The following is a 16,546-nucleotide window of genomic DNA, read 5'->3' on the forward strand; positions in this document are numbered from 1 at the left end:
AGCATAAAAAATTAAACGCATGAAATCAGACCTAGAATCAATAAAACATTAAACATAGGGAGGTAAAAGGGAAATCATGAATAAATTATGATTTAAAGGATATAAAATAAAATCCTTGATAGTCATCTATAGTGAACAGGAGATAAGTTTCTAAACATTAAATTGACATTACATGACAAATATATCTTTTATTCCAACAATAGTGTCCTTTTCCACATAGTTGACCTTTGAACTAAACATAAAAGTCTGAGATGGCAGTGAAAAGCGTTTAAAGCGCTCCGACACCCGTGACAAAGTGGATGTTTTCCCCCTGAAGACGGCAGCCGGAGGCGTCTGCCCGGTGATGTCAGCGCTCAGAGATTACTGAGTCACACTGGCTGCCCTCTCCGTTTCCAACAGGAGGCCCAGAGCAAGCTGGGGGAAAAAAAAGAAAAACGAAAAAGCCCACAGCAGCATACCTCTCATTCCTGATCCCTGATCTAACGCTAACGGACAGTTCGTCTCTTTGTTGCCTAGGGTTACAGGATTTTTGAAGTTGCATAGGTTTACAGACATGAACTAATCTTGTTATGTCCTTGAATGGAGATCGTCATTGATTAAGACGGCTTAAACAGACACAACAAAGGACGGAGGAGCGAAGGGAGTTATTCACTTTAAGATAGACTGAAGGAGTTCTGGATGAAAAGACAAATAACAGCTTGATGTTTTTTTTCTTTCTGTGGATTTTGTTAATTTCATTAATGCCAAACTTATATTTTATATCAACAATTAGTCCCTATAAAATGCCTTTAATGCTGAACTCATCAAAACTTCTCTAACAATAATGAGTCTCGTCAACACAAGCGACAAATCCACAAAGAATTATCTTTGAACTCCGCCGCTCCTTTCAGCCCTTTGTTTTGGTTTTTCCGCCCACAGTTTCCGCTTCATTAACCTCATTCCAGCTTCAGGCAGCTATTTTCAGTGAAAACCCCCTGATAGCTCCGCTGTACACAACTTACTCAGCACCAGATGCCAGACCGTTAGAAGGGGAGTTTGCAGCTAGATGGAGAATGTAGCAGCTGAACAGATTCATATTTTTCTCAGGGAAGTTGGCGGAGACCAAAAACAGAGCTTAAAGTAAACACGAATCGCAACCTCGAACGAAGGTTGTCTTCTGCCGGCTGCTAGGCAACCGTCCTCTCCTGCAAACAACATAACTTTAAGAAGGTGATACTTTAAAGTGTCTGCACAGCAATCAACCGTCCCACAAAAGTAAACTGGATGCTCGTTTCGTGCTCCATATGTTATTTGTGATTTTGCTGTGAACTCTGTTACAGCCATATTGATGTTGTTGTTGGGCAGCCAATCCTAAACAAAGCAGCTCGTCCTCTTGCCGTCATGTTGGTTCAATAGCTCCGTTGTGTGAGTCAGCTGTTTTGAGTTGAAGTCTGCAGACAATAAGTGTTTTGATGAATCCGTGTGGCCTCTACAGCTTCTTCTACTGCCCCCCAGTGGCAGAAAACATGCGTAATGCAGCTTTTAAAAGGACAAGTGGATGTTGAGAGTTCACAGGAGACGGGATACAAATGTTAAAAACTGAAATTACTGCAACCTGACAGGTTATAAAGAAGCCGACACTTTAGCCAGATTATAGAAATATATTTGGAAGTAAAAGGGAAAACAAAACACCCTGAAAAAAGGTCAAAGTTGAAGCAGGAAGTCAGTCTGACAGGACAGTTCCCAGAATAATTTGACAGTTTATACGTTTTCTCGTCCAGATAAATTTCGCTGTCCTGCAAATTTAAAGTCTTAATGCTCCTCGTCTGACTTTATTAGTGTCATTGCATTCACAGCTCTCCGCAATATTATTGTTGACAAATAGGAACAATGGGAAAAACTACAAACCAGGATTATCCTGTGATGTACTCATCTGTTCTATCAATACTTCCTCCTGAATAACAGCTGCTGTAAGACTACTGTAATCATTGGGAGCAGTCTGAAACAGTTGCTTTTGTTTTAAGTTTCACTTGAAATAAAATGACTCTACAGATCATTTCCCAGTGAAAAACGTTAGTCATAGATTATGTGATGCAAAATGTAAACTGACCTTTCATCTTGTTTATTTCCCAGAAATACCCGCCGTCACTGTACAGAAACTAATCCATTTCCTCGTCTCACACACTCCTGAGTTCAGCTTGTAAATAATCTACTAGTAAATCAGCATCTGACCTATTTTGGTGTCTGAACCTTCAAGCACAGACTTACCATCTTACATCTGAGCTGCTGATCTTATCTTATGTTTTAAATGACTGTAAATGTCTGGACCAGAGGATGTTCGGATATCCGAGTGTTGCACGGTAGCATTAACAGTTTTGGCAGCTTCTCAAGTGCACACGCATGTATTTCTGTTTGTTAGAAAGGAATTATAATGTTGTTTTGTGTTAACGTTCCTCTGGCAGGCAACAACAATTATGCCAATTATGTGATAAAGCGTTTAACATTTCCTTACTTGTCGTGACAAACACAGAGCTGCTCTTGTGGGTCGTGTGGTCTCGAATTAGGTTGGAAATTAAAAAAAAAAAAAAATAGAGTTTCCGTGCAGCTTTGTGGTTTTCTGTCTGATTCACACACAGCGGGTCATTGAAAGGGGAAGAAATAGAAGTTGTGATACTTTCCACTGCAACATGAAAACAGCCCAGTAGCTACCTGTCATGAGACTGTTGTGTATGCAGCTGAGAAACTACAGCTGATTGTTTTCTTCAAAATAACATGGATCTGATGCTTTATTTATATATATATTTTTTTTAAAGGATATAATATTGCATTTTTACAAATCAAAAATATTCCACTTAAAATCAGATTCTAAGTCCGTTTGTGCACCTTTTTTTTCTTGTCTTTGCAGTGATTCATGACTTCACCTCTTGTCTTCTCCACCTGCTGCTATTGGCCGAGCTGTTTGTCCACTCATCGTCTTATCCCACCCACAATTTCTCCTTCTGCGGCATGTTTGGCTCGATGAAGCATCAGCTGGACGGACTGATAAGCTCGTCCAAAAAGCTCCATGACTTGGTAAAGCAAAAAGGAATAGTGGCCCTGGGTACTGGAAAGGAGGCTGTAGGAGTACAACTATCAAAATGATTTTAAAAAAACTAAAGAATTGGACCCAAATAAAATCAAAGTTGGGGGTCTCTGGGATGGGGAAGAGTTTGAATTTGAGGAGGCTGAAGGGAGAAACTTTCCACACTTTTCCAGTAAAGGGAAAAAAAAAGGGAAAAAAAAGTCAACATTTCAAACATTTCAAACACACAAACACAGAAAACCACACAACCAACTGAAGGCGTTGACCGTGTGGAGACACTGAGCATCAAACCACGTCCTCATGTAACCTCCCAGTCAGGCTGATCACCTCCAGCTGAGGGAGAACAGCACAGGTGCAACTCATCCTCCTGATGAGAGAGCCTGTAACTGAGATCTGAGGAGCCCTCTGATCACAATAATATATAATCACAAACAGGAAGCACCTGACCAAAAGTTGGAGCGTCAGAGGAAAATTCTTTTGTCTGAATTCTTTTGTAAATGAGAGATTTTAGTTTTTGATCTTTGACAAATAAAAGAAAACACATTTTAACGTTGTCATTGTGGGTTATTGGTGGTAAACTGATGGGAAAACTTTACCAATTAAAATTGAAATCTACATAAAGTTTGTAAAAAGTGAAGGAGTTGAAATGCTTTGATGTGGTTGTAGTTTGCACATTAAAAAACATCTGGAAAACAAAAGCTGGTCAATACACAGGGAGAATAGAAAATAGAAATAAACAGACAAAAATCACCAACTGTTGCAGTAAACAGATGCTATTATGACTGTATTATATATTTCTGTATCATTTATATTCATCAAATAATTTAACAATATAAATAGTATGTTCATAGAAGCATTTAGGTCATTTCATTGTCTGGATATAACTTTCTTTAGATATTATATATATGTATTAGGCTTATTTTAATCCCAAAAGACCTCAAATATACTGAAGTTTGGGGTAAAAACTGTGGAAAATGAGTTTTTATTTATTTATCTGTCATTACTGTGTGGAAATATAACTGTTTTAACCTTCACTTCTCGTTTCCAACAGACAGATGAAGAGCTCGTAAACTTTGCTGCTATCGAACACAGACTGGACAGTCTTCTTCACATACAACACACCGTGACCGATTTCATGTCACTGAAGGTAAAAATCAACTTCCTGCAACATTTTGTTTGTAAAAATGACTTTTTATTTCTTCTTCAGTGTGTAAATCTGTGTATTTAATGTCCCTGCAGGCGAATGAGTCGCTGTCGCAGCTGTACGTGTACACTCAGTCCTTTAGGCTGCACGTCGACTGGTTGAAAACAGCAAAAGAAAACGTCAGTTTGTCCTCCCAGTCAGCAGAGAGCGCCAGCACTCACCTCCTGCAGCTGTCCAACCTCGTCAACATATCCCTCCACCAGGTGAGAGGACCAACGCCGTTTGCTTTATTTACATGAATTATTTGGGACATTTCAACCAAAAATGGAAATGAAAACCTACGAATGATAATGAAGACATTGATAAAAAAGACCACTTGCAATGGAAAATGTTATGTTAAATTGAAAATGTATTTAAAAAAAAAAAAAAATTTAAAAAAAATTCAGCTTAGAGAAAACGCTAACATTTGATCAAAAGCAAAGAATTTTAAATGCTAAAATATATTGCAAAATGTTTGTTGTCAAAAAAAAAATCGTTTACAAATTTTACGATGACACGTTACTGTGGTTGCTTACAATGATGGCCATCATTTACAATCATTACAAAAAGGGAAACATAAAAATGACGAAACTTTAAAATCCATTAATTTGTAAAGTAATTTATTTTTCACCTAAACGGTCTCATTTTCAGTCTGCTGTACGTCATTTGGCTCATTACTGTTTAATTTAGTCAAATATAAAGTAAACTTAATGGAATAAAGTGTGAAATACAGTAAATAATTATTCCTCTCCCCTCTAATAGTAGTAATCAACAAAATATATAGAATGAAAGACAAAGAACAAACCAAAACCAAACCAGATAAAAGTAAATAAATAAATGAGTCAGAATTGATAAAAGTATGCATTCATACAAAGAAGTGTTGAAACTAAAGCTGGGGAGCTAATTCTGTTCGCTGAGCTGCAGTTATTTCTATTAAAAGTGACCATAAGTTATAAGCTTTATAAATGAATAAATTAGATTTATAAATAATGAGCTCCTGTATTTTTTCACTTGTGTAACATCACTGTTGTTGTTTGCTGTCTGTCTTTAGATCAATGCGGATGTTCCTCAGTCGCCGTCTCCTTCCTTCCCCGTCGTCACGACAACCTTCGATGCTCTGAAGTTCTCCGTCGAGCTCTCCGAGCGGTTACAAGTCTTCTGTCACTGGTCGAAAAGAGTCCTGCGGCACCTCCAGAATCTTTCCAGCTGCTTGAGACATTAACCTTCAGCCTTCGACTCAGAAGCAGCTGCTATCGTCTTCCTACAAAACTACTGTTACCTTATTTAACTTACACAGCGACGACTTCTAGCCGGTGGAGACGGCGGTGGGTCCTCTGCTTCGGTCCAGACTGAAACTTCTCAACAACTACTGGATGGATTATACAGCTATGCAGGGGCCCGGGTTACATTTTTTGAATGCTGATCACCCCTTGATTTCTCCTGTGGCGCCACCTGTAGGTTAAATGTTTCACATACTGTATGAGATGTTTCAACGACGGATCGGGGCAAAATTTGGTTATCCTCTTGCACCGTCACATTTTTAGTTTTAAGAGAGATATATTAACAACTTTTAGGTACATTGCCATAAAATTCTGTGCAGACTTTCATGTCCCCATCTCGACGAACTGTAATAACTTTGATGATCCATTTAGGTTCATTGTTACATCATAATTTCCCTGAGTCTGGTACTTTAGTTCCTGACCAAAAACTTGCAAAACTAAAATATTCCATTTGTTAAAAGATTTTGTGTTTAGCGCTTACTAGTCGGTGTTAGCATGCTAACATGCTAAGCTAAGTTTGTGAGCAACAGTACATCTTAAACCTGCACAGCATCAGCATGTTGGCATTGTTACTGTGAGCCTTTTAGCCAGCAGACATTTGGCTTGAAGCCTCGATATAGATCAGACCGGCACATCCGGGAACTTTCAGAAACGTCCCCGCCCCCTTTTGGGTGAAAACAAACGACTCTCTCCGAAGACATCAATGTAAAACAGCGTTACAAAACCAATCCGTTGTAAATCACCGGATCAAAATGACTTTAAGAATGACGGATCACATTTCCACTCTGTCCGCCATAGAACACACTAGATGGATAAAAAAAGTTTCATTTGATCCCTCCCCCAAAAAGGGGCGTGGTTAGGATAGCCCGCCCCGGATGACAAAATGCCGGTCTGACCTATAAGTACAGGAAGGACAGCCTCCAAACAGATTAATTATACATCAGGCATCATGTACATGCATTGTAAGGGCTCTCTGTGCAGGTTATTATTATATATTTAGCACAAAAAACAACCAGAATGTACGTTCATCGCACGCGTGTCTGCCTTTTAAAATGTATTGTACTAACGCTGACGCACTGTTCACTGTCACCTTTGACCTTTACTCCCTCTGAGACTGTTTACATTCAGTGTCTGCTAAGTGTTCATCCGCTCAGTGAGCTAAATGACAAAAAAAAAACATTGTGGAACAATTAATATTTTTTTACCATTGTTGTTGTTTTTTTAACCTATTTAGTATGCTATTTATGACCTTTTATATTATGTATTATTGTATTTTAGTTGGAGATGCAGGCATCTCACTTTTTTCTATGAGTAATGTATTTTGTAATATTTATTAATATTAAAGTATTGTCATACTGTAGTGACTCATACAGTACTATTTATACATTTTGTTTGTTTTATTTGTTTTACATATTGGAACATGCAACTCAATCATACGGAAACAAAGAAAATATACAGGCGCAAAAATAATATTACGAGTGACACACGAGGTGGGGGATGGGGGGGGGGTGTACACAGACCACGGCTGTGATGCAACCGAGCGGCTCTGGTAACGTCGCCGTGTTGACACAGACGGATGATCTCTCACGCAGACCAACACTAACGCGGTGCAACTGCAGCTGTGTGGTTGGACTCTGGTCTCTGAGAGACGGATCTGAAGACCACAAAGGGGGTCTGAGAGAAAGACAGGGATCAGAGTGACGGCTAAATATCGGACCGGACGTCACGACAGAACAGAGAGAGACGGGTGGAGAATGTGGTTGGACATTGTTTTGCTGAAATAATCAAGACCTTCCCTGATAGAGATGTTGTCTGCATGGCTGCATATGTTGCTCCAAAACCTGAGTATATCATTCAGCATTAATAGTGTGCAAGCTACCCATGCCATGTGCAGTAATGTACCGTCACACATGCTGGATTTAGAACTGAGCGCTGATAACAAGCTGGGTGGTCCCTCTCCTTTTTAGCCCAGAGGATGCAGCGTCCACGATTTCCAAAAAGAAAATTTTCCAAGGTCCCGAGTGGACAGGACGCTACTTCGTCACTTAAAAGTTAACGTTAATTTGACCTTCTGGCTTGTAAATGACGTTCAAGCTCACTTTAATAGTTATAATCACAAGTGGGAAAGTTTCAAAACGTCCAATTTAAAAGAAGCACAGAAGTACCTGAAAAACACGTAAACACTGAGCCAAATTGAACCTGAATTAATAGAACGAGGGAGGTAACATACACTTTCTTACACACACACACACACACACACACACACACACACACACACACACACACACACACACACACACACACACACACACACACACACACACACACACAGAAACATGCGCCTCTCTACAGGATCCGCCCTGCAGGGGGAGGCACAGATCACTTTGGGATAAAAGTTGCAGCAGCAGCAGACATGAAATCCTGCAACGCGCCGGTTGAGCAGTTCGATGAGTTTCTTCTTTGCAGAGAGCTTCAGTTCAGTTGGTGAAAAGAAGACGTGGAGTGAAGGATTTCCTGACAGGTGCACCTGCCGAATGAGGAGCAGGACGGAGATTCATGTCAAACAGATTTCTAACTGAGAATCAACAACGCTGAGCTGAACTACAGCAGCGAGATGACAGTAAGTCGGAGCGGGAGCTGAGATTAACCTCCACTGCACCCAAACTAACAGGAGGAGAGTTAACGGAGAGCAAAGAGGAACACGTTTCATCTGAGTGATGCAGAAAGTTTGGTTTCATTTGCACCTGTTCTGAGATGCAAAGTGCAACTAACCTGCACAGATTAAACCCAGAGTGAATTATCTGATGTAGTATCCATGGAAACGATGCACAACGTGATCTAAAAAACTAATATTGGAATTATAACCGGTAATTTCTTCTCAGAAAAACAATTTGTGGTGATTTTAAGCCCATTTTATACAATCTGTATTAATTTTTTTCCTCAGTTAATGTTGCTGCAGCATCTATTAATAAAGCATCAAGTATTAAAGCATCTTATCCCAATAGATGTGTTTATTTCCTCATTGTTGCTTCTCTTTTGGTCACACAGCGTTGCCTCATAATGATGGACGAGCATCGTTTGTTAAAAGTGAAAAAGTCCATTTTGGACCCAGAAACCACAAAATTACAGCTTTGGTTGAAAATTTCAGTTTAACAATTAATGTAACTGCAAATAAACTGCACATTTAAATCATCTTCATCGATTTAATTGTCAGAAATTATTTAAATGTTTTCTGTTTTCTTCATAATAACCCTGAAACCTGTGGAAATGGATGATAAAATATACTGCAGTGATTTCACATAATTAGAAAATGTGTGTTCATGGTCATTTAAATTATCATTGAAGTTGGCTTTCGTGGATTAACACACACACACACACAGACACACACAGACACACACAGACACACACACACACACACACACAGACACACACAGACACACACACACACACACACACACACACACACACACACACACACACACACACACACACACACACACACACACACACACACACACACACACACACACACACACACACACACACACACAGGCTCTGACGGAACATTTCGTCATTCATCACTCCAGTGTTTGTGGGCCGCAGAGATTCATTTCCATGTAGAGGACATCGCCAGGACATTTATCTCTGACACTCTCTCTCTCACACACACACACACACACACACACACACACACACACACACACACACACTCCATCACAGGTCCAACCTTGGTTTATGTAACGTGGGCGTTCAGCCCGGCATCCCACTGAGACGCCGTCCGTGTTGCCGCCTCCTCTTACAGTCTGAACCCGACCAGCTCCGACACATCAGTTATGCTGCCAACTGAATCTCCTCCTCACCCCCCGATCCTCCTCACCCCCCGATCCTCCTCACCTCCCGATCCTCCTCACCCCCCGACCCACTGTTTTTTACATGTCTGTCAATCATTCCTGGAAAGTTTACAGAATATAATAACGTAATTTGGTGCAAGTAATAAAGAAAAAGTCCACTATTTGACTTCAAATCACTCACTTTTAGGAAATCACAGCCACTACGAGTTTTCATAGATAGAAAAATCTGCACAATGATGCATAAAAGTTGTCCAAATTCTTGGGAGTCGTTTTCGGTGTGAACAAAACCTCAAGTGAGGTATTGACGGTGTCTGAGTTGTTCCCTAACGAGCTGCAATGAGCTGCCTCGTTGTCTGCGTGGTTGTGCGGTGACACCGAATCCCAGCCGGCCCGGTGGTGGTGGAAACATCCACGTTCAAAGCAGACAAAACAAAGATCAGAGCGCGTGCATGCGTGTGTGTGTGTGTGTGTGTGTGTGTGTGTGTGTGTGTGTGTGTGTGTGTGTGTGTGTGTGTGTGTGTGTGTGTGTGTGTGTGAATTTCATCAGGCTATTAACAGACATGTTTATACCCAGGGATCAGTGCTTCCAGCATCACCATGACGACGATCATCACTGCAACAGTTGTGTTACATTCTGAAGAGCTCAGTTCAGAAAATGTTCAATCCCCAATAGAGCGTATCTATATATATATACATATATATATATATAGATATACTGTAGATATACTGTAGATATACTATAGATATACTGTAGATATATATATATATATATAGATTATCTGTATGAATCAATGTGTTACTCTAGCTGGAGGCGTGTGACAGGAGCACATGATGGCAACAGTCAAAACAAACACAAACACACGAGGAGTCCCACACTGAGATCGTTGACGTCCTCATCGCCGTGGCGCTCCATGAAGCGCGTCTTATTTCTGTCTGTAATGCAGTAAAATATCTTTAAAAAACACACACAAAAAAACGTTGACAGCTGATGATACGGTCAGAACCAAGCAGCAACCAGCAGCGACGTCACCCGTCGGGTTGTGAACGGCCGTTATGAAGCCTCCAGTTCGGGTTTTGTCCGTCGCCATCCTCCGAGTTCGGAGCAGGAAGTGACCATATTTGGACGGGCTGGGGGGAGGAGCCAGCAGTGGATCCGACTGATCTGATTGGAAACCCGACGATACTACGTCCCGCCCACCGATAGCTGTAACCTGACGGCACCATAGGTCTGTCAATCAATCAAGACACGCCCCCAAATACAGGTCTTCTTGAATCTTCTTTTCTAATGAATGAGGGATTATTTTCAGATGGACCTCCAGAAAACTAACAAGAAGGAGTGACTTTAGCTAACAACACCAAAATAAGTCACCACTCCCTCAACCACGCCCCATGACCACAACAGTCTACTGTCTGCACCCGTCTCAGAACCAGGACAACTGGAGAACGTATCGTGACATATTTAGTACCGATTCAAGTCCAAATCCTAATTTACTAGTTTGTTTCCTAGTAGTTTGTTTCTACCCACAGAAATCCCATCTATGTGATTTACTTTTGTCTCAGGCTGCCACAAAGCTTCTGGACGAGATGTGCCATCTGACAGCTCAGTCTCTGACGCCGATGGACACATCGGAGCACTTCAAGGTCCTCAAGCTGCTGGGCGAAGGCTCGTACGGGAAAGTCATGCTGGCCGTGCACAGGAAGAGAGGTGAGGGAGGAAACTTAAGGCGTTCACGATGGCTGCAAGACACCAGAATATAAACAGACCTACATGAGTATGTTTGGGATCCTGCAGGTACTCCGATGGCTCTGAAGTTCTTCCCTCGTGAGTCCACCTCTCTGTTCTCCTTCCTGAGGGAGTACAACCTGTCTCTGTCCTTCTGCACACACCCGTCCCTCACCAGAGCTCTGGGCATCATCTACTCCACGCCTTTGCACTACGTCTTCGCTCAGCAGGCCAGCCTCTTCGGGGATCTCTACGACGTCATCATACCGGAGGTACACAGATGTTTTTGGTGAAATGTGAATAATGACGTGGATTAGAGATCTGCATGAGAGAAATAATAATAATAAAAAACGTGTTAACTGCCACTCCAGGTGGGTGTGGAGGAGGACTGCTGCCAGCGGGTGGTGTCCCAGCTGTGCGGCGCTCTGTCCCACCTGCACTCGCTGGGCTTCGTCCACAGAGATCTCAAACCGGAGAACGTCTTCCTGTGCGACTCCGCCTGCCGATGGGTCAAACTGGGAGACTTCGGCATGGTCAGTATCGAGGAAATTTACCAGAAAATACTGTGCGCGGGCAAAAGGTGTTAAATAAATGAATATGTCGCCCAGGTGAAGGCCCGGGGAACCAGGGTCCCGGAGGTCTGGCACAGCTCCCCTTACTGCACCCCCGAGGCCGAGATCGCTCGAGAAAACGAGGACAGCTGGAGCAGCATAAATGGCGCCGATGACGGCGTGAAGGAGGATGACGAGACGACGAAGAAGAAGAAAAGCAGAGTGTGGGTGTCCGTGGAGCCGAGTACGGACAGCTGGGCGCTGGGCATCCTGACGTACGCCATGCTCACCGGCGGCCACCCCTGGGCAGAGACGGCCAGCGACTGCCGCTCATACCTGAAGTATCGCGAATGGTTCGACGCGGCCAAAGGCCCCGATGACGACCTGGACGTGTGGGCGGAGCCTCAAATGGCCGGCACGCAGGGCGACACCGGTTTAAGCGAAGCGGTGTCGGGCAGGAAGGACCTCCATCCCGCAGCGCCACAGTTCGCCTGTTTTACCCATCTGGCCCGCCGCTTCTTCCAGTCGCTCCTCGACCCGAGGCCGCGGCTCCGCGGGCGACCGGAGGACGCGCTGAGGTACCTCGGCGGGGACTGGATGATGGAGAAGGAGAGGGAGCGGCTGGAGGAGGAGAGGAAGAAGAGCAGAGAGAAAGGAGCGATCGGAAACGTGAAGGAGATGGAGGGGAGAGGAGAGCGGTAAGAAAAGACGGTTTATCAAAGAGACAGCAGCGGTGGCCTGTTGACCGCCGGTGAACTCCATAGCAAAGTTTATTTTACTATATCTGTCGACGGCTGTTTTTACTTTAGAAAACATGTGTTTTGTTGCTTTTCAAAAAGCCATCGTGGTCACGCTCCTCTAAATATGCCTACACTGATTGTTTAAGTCATTTATTAACAAAAAAACACAAAATATTTGATTTTTAGATGTCATTGCAAATTTATTTAATTTTGGTTGAAGAGGTGTTGATCCTTTTTTTTTTTTTTTGCAAACAGAACTAAACTCTTTGAAGCATTTTGTTAATTGGACTCTAACTGAAAGTGTCGGGTAGCGCATCTTAACGATTTTCACGTTGAATCGAAGTCTATTTAGCTGGAGGCTCTTTGGAGCTGACCTCTAGTGGCACTTGGTGGTATTGCAGTTTAAGGCGCTTCTGCCTCGGCCTAGTTTTTCAGACCAGGAAGCTACGAACCATGACAAGTTTCAGCTTTGGTTAAATCACAAAGATTTGGAAAAATCATAATCTCACCGATGGGTACATTGATTAGCAAACTGTTAGCCGCCATGGCAACTTCTATTTTACATTTTATATCTGTGAGGCTGGAGGTTTTGGAGGAAAAAGAAAGCAGTGATGGTATTTGTTGGACTGAGTGTAAAATTTTAAAAAAAAAATCCCCTCCCACGTTTAACTTCTTCAAGAAGAGCAACATAAAAAAAATCCCCCTTGTTAAATGAGAAAAACAACAACAACGTGGTTTGTGGGAAACTGTTTGAGTCCAACAGCTGCTTCGATCACCTTAAAGTAATTATAAGCGTTTATAACACGGACTGTTTTTAATTTAACATTGAACATTACTTACAATTGTGTAACAGCTGCAGTTCTGGGGATTTGTTTGTGTTTAGTAGTGCTGCAATACTATCGTGTCCTTGTAAAAGACACCGTCTTTAGCGCGTGGCATCTATATTTAGGTGTGTATGAATACGTCATAGTGGGCTGTGAAGTGTAGACTGCAGAGGTGCCCGTAAACATGGCTGAGGTCCAGTTTGGATGTGACCACGGTGGGATTTAAAGAAAATAAAAACTCTTTCTCTTTTCTTTAAGGAAAGTACAAATATATTTTTGAAAATAAGCTGAAGGGATTTTTGCATTTTGAGACATTAGCTTTTAGCTGTTGTTGTAGCACTTTGTACATAAACTAAATTTTCTCTTATTTTTATAGTTAAATGTTTCGTTAAATGGTATAAATGTATTAAATTCAATATTATATAACACGAATACTATTGACGTGATGTAATTGTACATTGTAAAGTACTTTTTTGTGTGCATCTGTAACTGTACCAGACGGTTTATAAAGTGCACATGAAAGCGCAATTAAAAAAACATATTTTCTTTAAAAGACTCCTTTTGTGTAACTTACCACAATATTTTATAAATATTAGAAAACAAAATTACAATGATTTTAAGGAAGTCAACCTTAAAAAACATGACCTATTTCGATCGTATCTCTGTAATGTCATCGTAAGATTAGACACACACACACTGTGAGGACTTTCTGGAGAGCTTCCCCAGGTGTTTTTTAAAAATAGGCCGACAGCCGTAAATCCGACACTACAACCTTTCAGCACCGTGAAGTTGCCGCGAACCCTGAACCTCTCCGTCTGGCCAAGTCACACACCGAACACATTTCTTCATGCGAGAGCAACCAGCTGGATGCAAAGCTGCATTTCAGCACCGAACATGGACTTAATACCCGTCTCAGAAGTGGAAATCCAATTACCAGTTTAAAGGTTCAGCAATGCAAACACTATTTCAGCTTCTTCTTTGGCTGCTCCATCTGCACACTTTGAGCAGCCAACGGCATCCTGGTTGGTTTGGGAAGGTGCACTACTGTACGATTCGTTCGCCAGAAAAACATTCGATCTTCCACACTTCAGTGGAAAAAGGGGAAAGTCAGCAGCAGCATTGACAGAGCGAGAGGAGGGTGAGGTCAGCGGGAGATCGCAGGACAAGCTGAACCGCTGCCAGGGCTAATAAAAACCGCAGCAGTTGTAAATAACAAGCGGAGGTGAAAACAACAATCTAAAACTGAAGCATTCAGCCAATGTAAGGATGTAAAAACTACTACAAACCACATCGCATGCCAGGAATTTAACACAGAAACATTTCAACATTAGGTCTTTATTTCATATTAATTTCCTGAAAACTGTTTTAGTGAGTCAAACCTATCAGAAATCTCTACAGAAATTCTCAACATTATGTTGCTCAAAGAAGCAACTGTGCTTTTTTTTTGTAGAGTTTTAAGGAATCTATTGGAAGTAATAGAATATTTTCAAAATTATTTTTTTTTACCAGAAATGTTTCATCCTCAAAGTCCTTTAAAACTGAAAGAAATCTCGCTTTTGAGTGGCTCAGTACGTTTCCGAGCCTCATTGTGGCGCACCGAGCTCGTTACTGCCCCCTCTGGCTGGAAGGCAGAAAACACCCGCTGGTACTTTATGATTGGTGAGAACCGCAGCAGCCACAATGACCCCAATTCATATAAAAAAACAACAGGCAGTTCTCTGTTTTACAAGATAACAAGGCTTCAAAGATGAAGACTCAGCTTGTTGGTTTGACTAATGTTAAATTCCCATAAATTTAGTGAAGTTAGTTAAAGACAGCAGCCTTCAGTCGGGAGTGACTCAGCATGACTCAGCTGAAAGAGGTAAGTCTTTGAGCTAACTGGGTGTCGGTGGTTTGTTCAGTCTGGTCTGTAATTAAAGCGGTGCAAAGAGGTCAGTGTGTAAGTTTTAGACAAAAAGATTACAATAAAATAACAGAATTATTATTATTTTTTTAAATCAACAGTTTACTTTGACATTTTTATTTATCTTGAATAAATGAATGAATCAGGACTGTCAGCTGTTATGTTGTAGTGCTGAGGCCTCACCTCACACATGCACACAGACCCTCCACATCCCGTCCAGAGGTGTTAGTTCGAGTTTCCCTGAATCATGAGTGACTCTAACACCTCGACGTCATCTCACCAACCGTCTGGAGCCAAAACTCATGAATTAGCGAGCTCGTTAAGACGAGACGGTTTGATCATTTGGTCCAAACTATTCCCATCCAGACTCCCTCTCCTGACATTTCACCTGATATGTTGCATTAACGCTATGTGTCCTCAGTATGCCGGGACTGTGTTACTTTGTCTATTTGGCTGACGAGCTGGAAGGAGGGCGAACTATAAATGTCTCTATAATTTTAAAAGGTGGTGATGACAGGAAACGACGTTTGAGGGGAACATGAAGACACAGAATCGGCCCCCGGCTTAAAAAATGATGTCCCGCAGCTTCACGTGAGGAGCTGGTAGTGGTGCATTCAGGCGCTGCTGGAAATAAAAGACTTACAGGTCAAATGCATAAACAGTCTAATCAAGAGCCACAAGATCATTTTTCATATTTGTGCATCCGTTGCAGAACTTAATGTTGAAAATGGTGTTATTTTCACACAGTTATTACTTTGTGAGATCAAGAAACGACAGCACGTCTCTGTGCTTTGGCAACAAGACAGAAATATTAAATAACTGATACCCAATTATTAAAATTAACATTAAAACAAAACGCGTCACCATTTTGTTGAGAAAGCTTCTGCAGTCACGAAAGTTCCGGTTTCACTTTGGCTCTCGATGACATTTAATGAAGATGTAAAAATCACATTTAGTTTTCACTCCCACAAACAATTTTGTTGAGACGACAAACAAACAGTCGGCAGGTCCTGCAGCATATTTAAATTGTTAGAAAAGCAGGAAAGTTGACTGGAGGAAAACAAAGGTAAAGTTTGTGTCACATTTGGATTTAAACTTCACTAATGTCTGGAAAATGTTATTTTTAATAAGATTATTTAACCCCTTTGTGACAGCTGCCTTTTCTCACCACCTTTCATTCACTGAGGATGCTCGACAGCTACAAACATTTTTTACCTTTCGGCCGTCATCAGTTTTAAAAACCTGACATTTTTAACTTCCTTAATTTCTGAGATCAGAAGGCAAATTAGTGTTTTTTTTTAAACTCAGTTGTTTTCCGGACCAAAAACAGAATTAGTTAAAAAGTTTGAATGCAAACACATGCAAAATTTGCTGGAGATGTTTTTAATCTGCTGACATTTCAAAGCGTGGTTTGAAAATTAAAAAAAAAA

At 41.5% G+C, this 16,546-nt stretch overlaps 2 protein-coding genes across 2 annotated transcripts; both read left to right on the forward strand.

Annotated features, from left to right (window-relative positions):
* Positions 1–1,451: 1,451 nt before the first annotated feature.
* On the forward strand, positions 1,452–5,466 carry LOC138627781 (uncharacterized). Its single transcript, XM_069710356.1, has 5 exons — positions 1,452–1,509; positions 2,885–3,051; positions 4,113–4,208; positions 4,301–4,468; positions 5,296–5,466. The coding sequence occupies exons 1-5, from the start codon at positions 1,452–1,454 to the stop codon at positions 5,464–5,466; spliced, it is 660 nt and encodes a 219-aa protein (XP_069566457.1).
* Positions 5,467–7,957: 2,491 nt separating this feature from the next.
* On the forward strand, positions 7,958–13,733 carry LOC138627767 (serine/threonine-protein kinase SBK2). Its single transcript, XM_069710333.1, has 5 exons — positions 7,958–8,144; positions 10,936–11,080; positions 11,168–11,370; positions 11,470–11,631; positions 11,707–13,733. The coding sequence occupies exons 1-5, from the start codon at positions 8,139–8,141 to the stop codon at positions 12,349–12,351; spliced, it is 1,161 nt and encodes a 386-aa protein (XP_069566434.1). The 5' UTR covers positions 7,958–8,138; the 3' UTR covers positions 12,352–13,733.
* The last annotated feature ends 2,813 nt before the right edge of the window (positions 13,734–16,546 follow it).

This window comes from Brachyistius frenatus, unplaced genomic scaffold (genome assembly GCF_029030835.1).
Source record: "Brachyistius frenatus isolate BFR_SWC_R1_liver_20210118 unplaced genomic scaffold, ASM2903083v1 Contig_91, whole genome shotgun sequence".
Classification (NCBI taxonomy): Eukaryota; Metazoa; Chordata; class Actinopteri; family Embiotocidae; genus Brachyistius; species Brachyistius frenatus.

What these genes read in the sequence shown, in the direction of transcription:
- LOC138627781 (XM_069710356.1), top strand. Translation starts at nt 1,452, where the DNA reads ATGAATCCGTGTGGCCTCTACAGCTTCTTCTACTGCCCCCCAGTGGCA. An exon ending in CCCAGTGGCAGAAAACATGC is followed by an intron (nt 1,510 to 2,884) that starts GTAATGCAGCTT and finishes TTGTCTTTGCAG; the next exon opens with TGATTCATGACTTCACCTCT. An exon ending in CCGATTTCATGTCACTGAAG is followed by an intron (nt 4,209 to 4,300) that starts GTAAAAATCAAC and finishes ATGTCCCTGCAG; the next exon opens with GCGAATGAGTCGCTGTCGCA.
- LOC138627767 (XM_069710333.1), top strand. An exon ending in ACGACGTCATCATACCGGAG is followed by an intron (nt 11,371 to 11,469) that starts GTACACAGATGT and finishes CTGCCACTCCAG; the next exon opens with GTGGGTGTGGAGGAGGACTG. An exon ending in AACTGGGAGACTTCGGCATG is followed by an intron (nt 11,632 to 11,706) that starts GTCAGTATCGAG and finishes TATGTCGCCCAG; the next exon opens with GTGAAGGCCCGGGGAACCAG.